Consider the following 15,213-nt stretch of genomic DNA (forward strand, 5'->3'; position numbering starts at 1 on the left):
CTCAAACCTGTATTAATAATGAGTGGTGATTTTGTCTATGATATATATTCATAAAAATGAATAATTCTTTGCCACATGAAACAGCATGGATATCCTCATAACCATGATCTGTAAGCCAGATATGAAATAAACTATAATGTATAATTTCATTTAACTAAAATTTAAAAACAGGAAAAAGAAAAACATCATCCCAAACACCGTGCTGAGGTCTACTCCATGCTCTGGGGAAGAGTAACTGCTCAAATGGCTGTGGAAACCTTTGTCTAATGCTTTGTGGGTGCAGCTGATCCAGGGCACTCCATGACACTGTGCAAGAATAATTTAGTTCATGTGTTCTATCTGTATCTATGCTATGACTGTGTACCATGTGCAAGCCTGGTATGAACAGAGGCAAGAGGAGGTTGACAGATCTCCTAGGACAGATATGAGCATCATGTAGGTGCTGGGAACTGAACTCTGGGCCATCTGGAAGAGCAGTCAGTGCTGGTAACCAGTGAGCCATCTCTCCAGTTCAAATGAATAGGTCACATTTTATACTCAGGTTTCTTTTACACTTTATTCACCTAAATAAAAAAACAAAAGACTTAAAAAAAAAATAGCTTCCCTGATGGCCACAACTTACCAAGAGGTAAAAGGCTGAGCATTGTCTGCAGTCCTGAACACATCTGTTCCCTTTATTTCATCTCCAGCCACATCACCCAAGCTGTAACCCAAGCCCCTAAGTGTGGATCTGAATGCTTCTCAGTTTCTTCACCTCATCTCTGAGTCATCAACTCTTGCCCTGGTTGCAGTGTCACCTGTCCCTGGCATCTATTTTCACTGCTTTATAATGAGGATAATCTTTTAGGTGCATTCAAGGAGCACAGTGGGCGCTGGCTTACCATGTCTTCCCTGCCCCTCCCTTGTCTTCACTCAGAGACAAATCCTGCAGCAGGCGGCACTGCCTGCACTGGTAGCTTCTCCATCTGCATGAGCTCTCGTCACCCCTTCCACCAGGTTCTTTCTTGCATAGAGATGCTTTGCCTGAGAGACACTTTCTTCTTTGTTAAGTCAGCTCCTCCTCACACAAGCCAATGCTGCCCTCTTTTTCCTGCCATGCTTTACTTCCCGAGAGCATGTATCAATGCTGTAACTCTGTAAGTGATCTATAATTGATATCTATAGTTGATATCTGTCTCTCCCACTGAAAGGTAACATCAATGGGGCAGGAACTGCTTTTTCCCTGAGCTTAACAAAAGGTTTTGCCTACCATAGTTGTTCAATTATCACGTGAACTAATGAATGAGCTAATCTTCCTTCAAGTACGCTAGAAACTGTGCTGGAAATGAAATACTTTATTGTATGTATATATGTATGTATGTATGCATGTATGTATGTATGTACATATGTATTTAAAAACTGGTGAGAAGCCAGAAACCTAACTTTTGGCTCTTTACAAACAATTTCTGGCTCGGAGTTTCCCCATTACCAGGTGTTCCGAATCTGTTGCTTCAGTCCCCAGCATCCTTCCTGTTTTTCGCTGCCTTTCCTGAGCCTTGAACGTCCAAGCACAGTGCTGCTTCGGGGCCTTTGAACTCTGGTTTCCTGGCCGCAGCGTTTTTTTCCCACGAGCTCACATGTTCACGGGGCCTTCCACGCTGAAAAGTTCTAGCTCTCCCTGCAATCTTTCAGGGAAGCTTTCCCCAACGCCCCAGTGGAGAGCATCCTCTTTGCACTGTAAACTATATATGTCTGTTTTGCTTTTGCATAACATTTTCCTGTCAGAAGCCGTTTTGTCTCCTCTTTGAATTTAACCTCTCCCAGCACTAGATTCTGAGTTCCATGTGGTCCAGCACATGGCGGCTACAGCTCAGAGCACGGCATCCAGAACTTTGGTATATAGGAGGCAGTTGGCAAATGTAATTGAATGACTAGACTTCACATCGGCCTTTTCTCTTCTGTAAATGACAGTGCTGTTTAATAGTTGGCAAGTCTGCACTAATTCAATACCTGCTAGCCATATGTAACCGTGGGTTACTTAAAAACGTGGTTAATGTGACTGAAGAATTCAAATTTTAATTTAAACAGCTGCTCTGACCAAGCTTTATCACAATGGATGCTGCAGCTAAACCGAACCTAATCTAGGTTGGAGGAGGAGGCAGGTGTCTCTCTGGCCTGTCCGAAGTAGGTGGTCTTCCTGGTTTCCTTCCAAGCTAGGGCAAGCCAGGAACCTTTCGGGTCAGCTTTTGTCTTACTTGGGACAAGCTATTCTGATTTCTCCCCTGTGAAATGGGGGAAGAGTTTTGTATCTTCCGGTGGTGGTGTTAGGATTACATTAGGCTAAGGATCTACAGCCTGTAGCCTGCATGGTACTTTGCTCCAGTCTTATGTATAAATATGTGTGTGTGTGTTTTAAACGTAACTGTTGAACTTTGGGAGGATTGGAAGTAATGGAGACCAGCAGGCAGTTAGGTCCTTCCTATTTGATGAAACTATGCTTTGGTAAGAGGCAGGAAAAAAAAAATCTTTTGTAATAAAATGACCACAGAGGTCTCCCTTTGGATCTTGCCTTCTGACGCCCTTCTCCCCAACTCAGGCAAAGACTACCATTTCTGACATTACCATTAGCTGGTTTCTTTACAAGCAATGCCTACTTTTTCTGGCTTGGTGCTGAGCGTGGAGAAATGCATTAAAACCTGGCAGCCCTGTTCTCCTGTCTCTGGGTGCCTCAGGGCTCCTGCCAGCGGTGCTCAGTTAAAACGTGCTTCTGGATGGTTTCACTTGCCCGCAGTCCTGCGTGCGATAGCTCATTACTGCCGCTTCCTCGCTGCTCCCAGCCACTCCTCGGCATGTTTCCCTTCCCCCACCCCAGGGATAGTGGACTTTCATGACATTTAAAATAAATAAACTCAGATCTAAAATTTACTTCCCGCATCGCATCTCTATCCTAGGAATCCGGTAGCAACGCGTAAAGCCTGAGTCCAGCAAAGCGCCGCCTGTCGTGTCCCCTGCCCAAAAGCCCCATGGCCCCGCATCACTCTAGGTGGCAATTCCACCGTCACCCAATCTCCCTTTCAGCCTAGCTGCCGCTGAGGACCCGGGCGAGGGAGCGGCGAGGCCGCGAGGCCTGGCTGGAAAGGGCACTCGCGCGCGGGGCACTGTCGCGGTTCGGGGCCACAGGCCGGTGGGATTTTAGGACAAGTGCTGGCCGCCGGGACTGAGGGACGGCGGGCCTCAGGGGCGCGGGGAGCAGCTGGCGCAGACAAAGAACGGCGCGGTCCCCGCCGCCCTCAGCTTCCCCGCGCGTTTTTTGCAGACCGGGTAGTTGTGAGCTCGGGGCTCCGGCTCCCCGGGGCATCCCGTCAGTCCCTGGCAGCTCACGGTTCGCGCAGCGGCCGGGCAGCCTTGCCCTTCCGGGCCGAGCGGGGCGTGGGCGGGAGACTCGCGTGTGCGCGGGGCGCAGCCCGAGGTGCTGGCGAGCCCGAGGGGCGGGGACCGGCGCGGGGGCGGGGGCGCGGCTGGGACACGTGTAGCGACGGCAGGGGGAGGGGGACGGCGGCGGCGGAGGGGGCGGCGCCCCGGGCTTTAAGAAGGTGCGGAGGGGGCGGGCGCTTTCCCAAGCCGGGCCGAGGGGCATCGCGTGCACACTGGCGGCGGCGGCTCTTGGAGGCGGACGACGCGCTCCCGGCGCCCGCGGTCCCAGTCCTCCCCGCGCTCTCGCTCCCGCGGCCCAAAGTAACTTCGGGAGCCTCGGTCTCCCGCCAACTCCCCTCTCCCCCGCGGGCTCGGTTGCCCAGAGCCGCTCTGCTCGAGCCCGCCGCCGGCTCGCCTTCCCCGCGCGCGGCTCCTCCGTGCCGGTGTCTCCGAAAGTGGATGAGAGAGCGCGCGGGGCGCGCGGCGGCACGGAGCGCGGCGGCATGGAGCGCGGCTGCTGGGCGCCGCGGACTCTCGTCCTGGCCGTGCTGCTGCTGCTGCTGGCGACGCTGAGGGCGCGCGCAGCCACGGGCTACTACCCGCGCTTCTCGCCCTTCTTTTTCCTGTGCACCCACCACGGGGAGCTGGAAGGGGATGGGGAGCAGGGCGAGGTGCTCATTTCCCTGCACATTGCGGGCAACCCCACCTACTACGTACCGGGACAGGAATACCATGGTAGGTACCACTGCATCCCTAGGGCACCACGGTGTCCCGCGAGCGCATCTTCCCACCGTCTTCCTTCTTCCCAGGGGCCAGCCGGCCAGAGACCCGGACAACCTCCTACCTCAGCGGGGTGCGCCGCCTGGGGAGAGAGAACAAAGTTAGTGGAGAATGGAGTCCTGAGTTGAGATTTCAACTGTCCCCTAACACATCGCGGGACAGGCCATACAAGCTTTGGGCACTGCTGTCTTTCCCCTCTCACTCCCTGCAGCTGCCGAACCTGCGCATCGTGTTTTTCTAACCCCGGTACTTGGATACCAGACTTTTGTCCTGTTCTGGGTCCCCCTTGGTGGGTCCCCAGGTGGCGCTGGGGTTGTCATTGGGCTTTGCAGGCCAGCTGCCAACAGATTTGAGCGCTTTGGTCAGTGGCTGCCCATGCCAACTAAAAGTTACCGCTGCTCTGCAGCCAGGAGTCCCTAGCGATCTGCTGAGTGTCAGGCAATCCTCAAGAAACAGAGTGTCTGTTTCCAGCTCCTTTTTCTTTTAAAATATCAGTGGTTGATGATTTCTGTCACCCCCTTCATACTTTTGCGTGGTGCTTGCTGTTGTTAGCATTGTCTGGGTGATGCTTACTATAATGACCTGTAATGACCTGTATTTGCACAGCTTTAGTCCCTGATAGGAGCTACAAGCAGGTCCCTTTCCAAAGGGATCAGTGTACAGTCCTTCCCCGAGGTTAGACTATTACTCAAAAATGAAATTTAACTTCAAGAAGAGTAATTTTATGTAGTATACAGTCCTTCATTGAGGTTAAAACATTACTCAAAAATTAAAAATTAGCTACAAGAAGAGCAATTTAATGTAGTACATATACTTTTAATCAAGTGGAATATGTGAGAAAATAAAACATGCTTACTTTCTGTCTTCATAGGTGACTTCTTAAACAATGATAGAAAATGTTAAATTAAAAAAATTCCACAAAATATTTATACCCAATGAAATAAACTATCATTGAGGGAACTCATGCCATCCCATAGATGCTGTCTGTAATAGGCTACAGGTGTTGACAGAGCAGAAGGTGATATACTACAGTGGCTGGCATTTCAGAGATTTGAAAGTGAAAAATTTACAAAAATACTTCAGAGTTTTCCATTTCAACAAAACCTTCCTACCTACCCGTAAATACTTTGACTGAATATGTTCACCCTAGGTATTTAAACCAGTGCTTTAAGAACTTCCTGATGCAGTAGCAGCCTTGTTCCTGGAATTTTATAATTTAACTTTAGGAAATTAATTTCTGTAACTAGCCTTTTAAATAAAAGGGCTTGCTTGTATGTGTTGCCTTTCTGAGGGGCATCTGGTGATTTTTCTGAGGTCATGGACAGCTTTGAAGTGGAAGGAACAGCCAGTATGATGACAGCCCGGACCTAACTCAGAGGCTGACAGAGACAGTTGTCCCTTGTTGTGCTGCATAGCAGATATGCTAGCCTGTTTTCTGTAAGAGCCGCGGATCAGTGAGTGAAGACTGGTCTAAAAGGTGCTACTGTCAGGTTGTGATGGGAGTCGCCGATGACAAAGCCATATTATCCCCACTACACAGATCCTTGTACAGCACCGGTCAAGAAACAATAAATGAAACTAAGAATAACCATCTGCAGCTTTTGTTTTTGCTGTAGAGTTTGCAGATGAACCTCAACCTGACTGCAGCCATGTCACTGATCCTGAAAAGTGGTGAATGCATTATTTTAGATTGGACATTGTAGGGAACAAGTTCCCAGAACCTCTTTTATTCCACCAGAAAAGGATTTTTATCATGAAACAGGAAAGGTCAAATTATTAGAGCGTAATGCCATTTTAAATTCTTAAATGCTGTTTCAAAGTTTTAGCTTTGGGAACCAGCTATATAACGCTAGGCCTTCCGTGAGTGTTTTTCCTATAAAATGCTCTACAGGTAGGAGAAGTGCTTAAAACTGAAATTAGACATATAGATGGCTTTTTATTATTAAACTATTGGAAATGAAAAAATAGCATCTGTAAGAATTGACTCACTATAGGAGAACATAATAAATACACTTGTGGTTGACTCATTTTGATGAATGTTGAAAGCAGGAGGTCATTCGGACAAAAAGCCTACTTATGTTAAGAAATTTGTAAAATAATTGGCTTGAAAATCTCTTTCTAGCCTTCTAAATCTTTTAAATGTAGCACTTCTGTCAGGAAAACAGATTTGTCTTAGATTTCCACCGAGCTTAGGGATTTGGATGAATGGTATTTGGGTGGAGAGCTGGTAGTTTTGAGGGTTTTTCCCCCTTTTGCTTTCCCCCTAAAGACTGTGTTGAGACAGGGCCGGTGTGTAGAACGGCATACACCATAGACCGTTAATGGAGATGTCAGCTGCTCTCAGAGGTTTGGGCTGTGTGGTAGTGTATAACACAAGCAGTCCAAAGTTACGAATTCTTGTGTGAATTATATTTATTTAAAGATCTGTGTTGAAAATCTTTGATAAAACGAAGGCAGTAATACAATGCTAAAGAGTCTAAGCCTGTGACAGAAATGTCAAGATTTCTAATTAAGTAGTAAATCTGTTCATTTAATGAGCTTCTATCTCATAACAAAGGGTGACGGTCGGTATCTCCTTCCTGTGTGTTTTAAATTCTGTTACACAAGGAAGGCTCTTTATGGCATTGTTAGTCATAGACAAACTATAATCTCTTCTCATGGATACCCCACAGGACATAGTTGAGCAAAAAGGTACCACATACTTAGTGTTGAATTAGAAAGACCTCAGAATTTGAATGCTTTAATTTTCTAGAATTTCTCTTTTGGTGGACAGTGCTGGGATTTCCACACTTCAAATCTGAAACTTTTTTTTGTTTGTTTTGTAAATTCCCAAACAATTGGAAGAGGAAATGGACGTCTAGGTGGTCCAGTCACAAAGTCACAGAGCCATCTGTCTTCCCTGCCATGCCCAGGGGTGTTCTGCTTCTTCTAGGACCAGTTCAGTTCTCTGAGACCTGTGAGGGCTGAGTTGAAGTCTGTACCCTGCTCCCCGTGGTCATCCTCTTCCTCACAAACAGCCGGAGGTGTATAATTACCATGGGTTCCTAACCCGACTTTCCTGTTGTCTAGTTAATTTACAGAGAATTGTGAACGTTAAATTCTTCCAGTTTTACTTAAAACTTCAGAAAGATGTTTATTCCTTGGCTTGGGACAGCTAACATCTCTGGGAAAACAGATAATTTGCTTTGGTACAGAAAGCCTTTTAGATATCTTGGAATTCATGTCAGATAGGAACCTGCCCACCATGTAACAGACTTTACGCAGTCACCATTGTGAAGGTAGGCGTTCTCTAAGAGCATTCTAGAGCAAAGCCGTAGGCACCTGAGTCTGCCCCAGTACTTCAGCTTTCAGAAGGAAATCTACCACGATATGGAAATGGGCAGGAATCCCTGTTATTTTGTTAGCATAAAGCAGAGGAAATATTTCATTAGCTATGAGAAATAGGCTCAGAAATACCCATCTGCAGAAAAACCAGCAATAATAAGTTGTCTGTAGTAAAATCAAATTGGCGATGACGGAAAAGGAGCATTTTTCTGCATTCTGTTGAGTCAACACCACTCTCGAGGGTCTTTTATTTCATTTTTCTAATCCATCATTTTTTTCACAAAGCGATGTTGTTGGGAAGGCAGGAGACTAAATATCCTACGGCCCTTTAAATGATAGAATCAGGACAATGTGCCAAGGTAGCTCTGTTGTAATAATTTTTAGCTTTTGTAATAGCCTTTGTAGGTAAATGTGTTCAGTGATCAACTGGTTGCTATTCAAAATTTTATTTTCAAAGAAAGCACAATGTAGTGGTTTTTCAAGTACAGAATATAGTCTTTCTTAGACATATTTTGAAAATGCACCTGAGAAAATGTTCCTTTTAAGGGAATGATGTTATCATTTGAATGAAAGTAATTTCCGATTGCTGATGTAACTATTGTTGATTGGTATGTGGCCATTTTTTTTCTTGTTAGGTTTTGGAGTCTGGAATCAGCACAAACGGTTAAACTCGTTCATTACATGCAATTTCTAAGTGAAGTGCACCTGTGTCCTGTGTACATATGTCCATGCAAATGGAACGTTTTCAAGCATTCTGCTTTATACTTGTTACATAGTTTATCTTACTCTCTGCAGTTTATTCCACTCATATTTTACTGATGTGGTTCATAGTTTTAAAAATCATATAAATCTTACTTTGTACAATTTATATTCTGTGTGTTTTAATTCCAGGCTTAAGCTGAAAAAAAAAAAAAAAAAAAGCCCAGGTATTTGAAATGCTAATCTAAAGCATCTCATTGGAGCAGGACTCCAGACCATTCATAGCACCGCAGAACTAGAACCTATTTACCTAGAATAATTCCCTTCATTTTTGTGAATGTTTATTTTGAATGATTGTTTTATTTAGATGTTAAAAATAATACCTCTATAGTTACAAACTGCCTTACTCCAGTAAAAAAGAAAAAGAGTATGTTGGATATTTTAACAGGTTTCTCTAATAACTACAAGTGGATTCCAGACTTTCTACTGACTGATACAGTTAAAAGAAAACATTTAAAAGTGATTTTTAAATTTCTTTTCCTATTCTTGAGAGTTAGCCAATTTCATATGATGGTCCATAAGCCTTACCAGTTACTTTGGAAAGATTACACATTAGGTCACAATTTTATTCTGATAATCTATAATGCTACTTTGGATAATTGTTCATTGTAATTAACTGGACTCGTTACATCTTTAATGTCCCCAACCAGTTGCTGAGGTATACAACCTTTCACTTCAGAGAAGATTCACATTTGAAAATCATGAACTGAGTGACCAGTAATTTGTGAACATTTGGAATTTAAAAGATTTGTAAAGACCTGTATGTTTTTGCAGAAACAGAATAATTGGGCTTCTGTCCACTCAGTCCAGACAAAAAAGAGGGTACATTAAGACTGAGCATGGCGCCGGGCGGTGGTGGCGCACGCCTTTAATCCCAGCACTTGGGAGGCAGAGACAGGTGGATTTCTGAGTTCGAAGCCAGCCTACAGAGTGAGTTCCAGGGCAGCCAGGACTACACAGAGAAACCCTGTCTCGAAAAAAACCAAAAAAAAAAAAAAAAAAAAAAAAAGACTGAGCATGGTGAGGTCCTGTGAGTAGAGGAAAGGGCTCATGCTCAAGTCACAATACTGACATAAAGCATGTAGTAAAGGAAATCAATTTATCAAAGTTTTAATTTAAATGGAGACATTAATCTAGATCACCTGATCTTAGACCCACTAATAAAGTAATCAAACTTAAATATAATTTCAACCCAAAATATGATTTCAATCTCATAAATTTTAAGCAAAATTCAAAGAGTTTATAGAGCATATTGCACATTTTAGAAATTGGGATTGATTTTTAAATACCAAGCCCTGCTCAGAAGTTAAGTGTCTGAACTGCTCTTGCAGAGAACCTGAGTTCAGTTCCCAGCACCCACATCAAGGGCTTACAACCTGCAGGAACCTACAGAGGGATCTGACAAGCAGGTCTGGAAGCACCTGCAGTCACACACATGGCCCTCCCTCAATGACGCATAATTTAAAATAAAATATTAAAAATTAAGGTGGTACATGATTTAAAAATATCTGTAGGACACTGCCCATCAGCCCTTTGTCTTGGAGAGCAGCAGTGCACACCTTGGCCAGATCTTCCGGGGAAGAGCTTCTTGAGAGCATTTTCTGCACACTGCATGATTAATGTTTTTTTATATGAGCTTCTTGAAGACTGTACATGTAATTTTTCCTTTAAGATCTATATGTGGTAGGATTCAACTATGGAAAACAGTTTGAGGGTACAAGGTTCTACCCAGGAGAACATTTTAAACTTCATTATACCTTTAATGCTAAATCAGCTTTCTTTAGACAAACAAACCTACCTTCTTTTTTTTTTTTTTTTTTTTTTTTTAAATTAAGTTCTCTGGATTAAAAGACTGCTTTTAATCTAAACAGGCAGAGGTTTGAAATAGCACCGATTATTCTGTCCACAATCTGAGGGACCTGAGAAGTCACACAGCTTACCAAGCACTCCCCTCTGTTTGGTTCTTGCCAGCTCTGCTCCCTGGGTTCTCTTCCCAGTTCCCACTTGCCTTTCTTCTCCTGACGGCCTCCTGTTCCCTTCTTTCTTTTTCTCCCTTAAAATTGTTTTTGTTCTCTTTGTCTTTCTCCCCTTAAAATTTCCCCAATGAGTCCTCTGTTTGTGTGCTCTAAGTATAATGTATAATGTGTGACATTTATATCCCAAGTTATAGTCATTGACTACTTGCAATAACTGAAGTGGGTACACGTGCCTTAGAATATCAAATGCCGTATTTTCATGACATTCACTCCTGCACTAACAGCATACTGTTTTTTAAACTGTTGTTTATTCTCAGTAGAAAAGTAGCTCCCTTTTACACTATAAAATTTTTCAGAGCTTGCAAACCTATCGATATTTAATTCGTAGTGAGTTGCCCCCTTCACTCTGGTTGACCTGCAGAATCACATAGACTCTCTAGTGCCAAGTTACACCCCAGCCCTAGTCCCTATTTCTAATGTAGGAGTGAATCTAGCCTTATTTCAGAATTGCAGTTATTTTAAAAACACAGGGTAGCTATTACTTATAGCAGTTTTAGCACCTGGCATGCTACAGCAGCAGATAAGTGTTGTTCATCCATGCCTGTCCAATTTTGTTTTGCTAATGTGTTGCACCCCTTAAGGGAAATTCCAAATTGGGCATTTTGAGGGTAGTCACAAAATTCAAAGGGAGTTCTACTCATCACGAGGTACATATGATGAGAATGCACTTTCCATCCCAAATTAATATATGGCTTTCTTACATTTATAAGGAAGCTGATAGTATAGCTTTGGTCCAACGAAAATCTAAACAGTCAATTTCAACTAAAACCTTACTATTCCTAAATTAATTATGTTTGTTCATAGTTATAATACCTCTCAAAAAATGGGTGTGTGTCCTAGTGGTGGTCTAAGAAAGATGCTAGAGTAAAGACACAAGCTTAGTGTATTTATCAAATTCTATTTCTAACTTTATATAAAGTAACTTTACATTGTAAATTAGTTTCTGCTAGATTAGAACGGAAAGATACTGATTTTTGAACTAGAGTTGCTAGATCAAAGATTGAATGGAAAAACCTAAGTTCATTTAATGGAGAAGTCTGGTGGTAAATTGGAAGGGGAGTACTTTTACCATAAAACACACACTAGCCAGGAAGGCTCTTACTTCTCCAGGGTATTCTTAAGTCACTGTAGCAAAGCCAATGTGAATGACAGGTGACTATTAGGCTGGAGGGAAGTATGGGGCTAGGTGGTCTCAATGGCAGATTTTATAGTATATCAGTTTCTTATCCCAACTCCCGTCAGCAGATCGGGTTGGAATCTTCTTTACTAGACTGTACTGGAGGAAGAGAGCCCTGGTTTTAGACTCTGTAATGCCCTGTTTGGTGTTATCTGTTTATTATTTTCACTAGAACTCCCTTTCATTTTGTTCTGGTGAATGCTGTGTCCAGTTAACAATGTCTTTCAAGTCTCTCTGTAGTATAGTCTAGTTCACTGATAGGAACTGGGTGGGATCTCTAGGAAGCTTTTGATAAAATTGGCGAAGGGACCTTGAAAATGACTCAGCAGGTGATTAGCCATTTCTTCTGGTGGGGTATGGATGCAGCAGTATTACCACGAGGCCGTGGGCTAATAATACTCGCATGTTCTTCTTCATACCAGCCCTGAAATAATGTTTAGATTTCTACCATTACAAGAAATTACTTTTCTGTCATCTGTTGGTTATACTTCTTGTATTAGACTGGGGACAGCCTGACCCTCTCATATAATTACTCTTGGTACCTTCATGGGACAGTATGATTTTGGAATATCCCTGAAAGTATGCTATTTCTTCAGGTTTCAAAAAATGTGTATGCTATGTTAACATCACTTATACTTTGGGAAAGTAACCTTTGCCTGACCCCAGTTTCTGGAATTTCTTATTTACCATCACTTATGTTGTAAGTTTCTTTCACTGAACTCTATTTCCTGGCTTTCCGATCTCTCTAAAGTGCAGTGTCACCATATGTAAATCCTGTTGACATTTAAAACACAGTAGACATATGACAGGGTTGTAAATGTGAGCTTTGCCTCAACTTTAACCTTGTTTGTTATCTCTGGCTCAGCCTCCAGGACCAAATCCAGGACTGCCATTTCTCTAGTTTATTCCATACTGACAGAGGAAACAGACGTTTCTACCTTACCTTCAGGAACACACAGTCTCCCATTTGGTTCATGCACCTTTGCTGTGAATGTTGAGAAATCCTATGATCAGATCCAGTTCTTTTTACACTTCCTTTTCCCGTGTAAACACTTCCTGTATTTCCATCCTGCAAAACATGATCTATGTTGTGTCCACTGGTTCTAGTGGGAACTAGAAGGAAATTAGTTGCTCCTCGGTTCCTAGGAAAAATAAAATAAAAAAGATTGTGGGACTGAAGAGACAGCTCAGCAGTTGAGAGCACATACTGTGCTTACAGAGGATGGACATTCAGTTCTTATCACTCAACTGCTCAAATCTGAACATAACCCTAGCTCTGGGGACAGCACACTCTGGTCTCTGCAGGCACCTTACTTGAGACTTGTGTGCACATACCCACACACATATACAATTAAGCATAAAATAAATACTAAAAAAAATGGCTTTCTATTCCCATACCAGGCACTGATACTATCTGGAAAAACAAAAACAAAACCAAAAAAAACTCAAGAAACTTCTAAATAATTAATAATAATACTAATAACAACAGAACTTAAAGTAGCAGTTAATATGTACCAGACACCCATGCCTTTTGTGTATTAGTTCATGTGATTTTACCAGGGCATCTTGTACTTCTCTTTTATGGATGCAGGGCTGACTCATGAGGAGTAAATACTTGTGCATGGCTTAGATGCTGTTATTGATAGTTCTTAGCTCACCCTGCCCTAGAACCCATACCTTTATGCATTTTGTGTTAGAGATGATGCTTATCTTATGAAACGGAAAAGAACAGAAGGAACTAAAGTCATTTGAAAAAAGAGAAAACTAAGAATTGGAAGCCAATTTTGTTGTTTTAAAGTAAAGTCAGTAAATAAAGATTGCAAAATCAAACCAGAAAGCTAACCTTTGTTAAACAAGGCTGGAATTTCCCCCAAGTCCACCATTCCTTGTTTGACCAAAACTGTCTTTCCGATAATGCACAAGGAAAGGTGCCATCAGGCATTTGTGACCCCCAAGAATTAACATGCCTTCCAAATGTGCTGATAAAAAGTATTAAAAATTTGATGTTTGTTTAAATTTATTTTTTAACATTTTTGAAAATTAACTTTTTAATATAAAACTTTTGCTTTACCAATAGGATCTGAATATCTGAAGAACATTAAAAGTTTAGATGGAGTTAGACTTTTAAGGATATTTTGGTTGAATGTGGAGGAATTTTAATCCAGCAACATGGTTGCTCTGGCAAGGGATTATTATCCAAAGACTTTAGGTTTATGTGATCTGGCTGGAATGCAAACACATCCTTAGTACATACCTTTAATCTCTAACCATTGAGTTCAGTGAGTTCAGTTCAGTTAAATTCATGCAGCGCAGTGGAGTTCAGTTCATTTTGGTACAGTTCAGTTTAGTTTAGTGAGTAAAGTGGAGTTGAATTAATCTGTGATTTTGTGCAAAGGCAGTTTGAAGCTGGAGAATACGAAGGAGCCAGAAGATTAGAGAAAAATTGCCAGGGTTAGTTTGAGGCCAAGTGGACCAATTCAGTGAGAAGCTGAGAGAAGCCAGATTGAATCAGTCAGCTTGGAGAGGAGTTTGAGCAGGAACAGTTGAGTTGAACCAGCCAGCCAGAGTTCAGAAAGAACTAGAAAGGATGAGTTTATTCAATAGTAAGCCTATGAGACAACAGTTGGATCTGGCAATAAAAGTTACATTTACAGCTGAAACCTATCTGTGATATATTCCTTTCTTTAGGAAGTTCTGTATGTGTTACTTACCCTGTGAGACAGTGGCATGACACACACTGGGGTTCTTGTTGGCAACACAATCAACACTGGTTCTACAATGTCAGCCTTTCATTCCAAGTCCAGATACTAGAGCAATAGAAGAACCAGTGGAATAACATTTTCTTTGTACTTGACTTTGTAGATATTTTTTATACATGAATTTTTTTATCCTTGCCTCCAAAAATTTCACCTTCTGATATGAAGTCAGAACTCAGCTCCAGACTCTGGTGGGGTGGGGTGGGGTGAGGTGAGGCAGACAGGATCACACAGCTCTTTGTCTGGTGAGCAGAAGCTGCCCCTGCCTCAGACTCCCTTAGCACATACATATCCTGATCATCACTGTCAACCCTTTATCCCAGAGGTTGACATCAGACTTGGACTGAGATCTAGTTGAGTGAAGTCAAAATATAGAGAGCAGATTCTGTCTTGGAGTTCCTCTTGTGGAATACATAGGGTGTCAGAGGGCCTGGAGTCCATTCCCGTGTTCCCTAGGAGGAAAAAACTGACCTTATTAAACTTCAACAACTCAAAAGCCAGCAATTACCTTTATTAAAATGTAATAACGAATAGAAGTGTTCCATGTATAGGTGTCTTGTCTTAAGCCTGACAAACGAGGCCATGAGTCAGGTTGGCATTTTCTGATGATGACCTGTGCAGAGCTGTAGCTCAGTGGCAGCTAAGGCAGTCACAGCACGGCCTATCAGGATTTCTGATCTAATACAAGGGTAAATATCTTTAGAATTTTGCTTTAAATAAAAATGGCTTATTCCAGACTGTTGACACACAGTCAGACAGCCACTTTGTTGTGAACTATTTTTTAAGATTTATTTTATTTTATTTTATTTTATTTATATGAGCACGATGTAGCTGTCTTCAGACATACACTAGAAGAGTGCTTCAGATCCCATTACAAATGGTGTGAGCTACCATGTGGTTGCTGGGAATTGAACTTAGGACCTCTAGAAGAGCAGTCAGTGCTCTTAACTGCTGAGCAATCTCTCCAGCCTTATTTTTTTAAACATAT

At 42.5% G+C, this 15,213-nt stretch overlaps 1 protein-coding gene across 5 annotated transcripts in view; it reads left to right on the plus strand.

The window, feature by feature from the left end:
- The first annotated feature begins 3,590 nt into the window (after positions 1-3,590).
- Reln (reelin) overlaps positions 3,591-15,213 on the plus strand; it is a 438,704-nt gene continuing 427,081 nt past the window's right edge. For all 5 annotated transcript variants that reach the window (XM_076913169.1, XM_076913171.1, XM_076913172.1 and 2 more), the window contains exon 1: positions 3,591-4,128. In XM_076913169.1, coding sequence (XP_076769284.1) covers positions 3,897-4,128 — 232 coding nt within the window. In that variant the 5' untranslated portion in view covers positions 3,591-3,896. The remainder of the gene's footprint in view (positions 4,129-15,213) is intronic.

The sequence above is a fragment of the Arvicanthis niloticus genome, chromosome 15 (assembly GCF_011762505.2).
Source record: "Arvicanthis niloticus isolate mArvNil1 chromosome 15, mArvNil1.pat.X, whole genome shotgun sequence".
Classification (NCBI taxonomy): Eukaryota; Metazoa; Chordata; class Mammalia; order Rodentia; family Muridae; genus Arvicanthis; species Arvicanthis niloticus.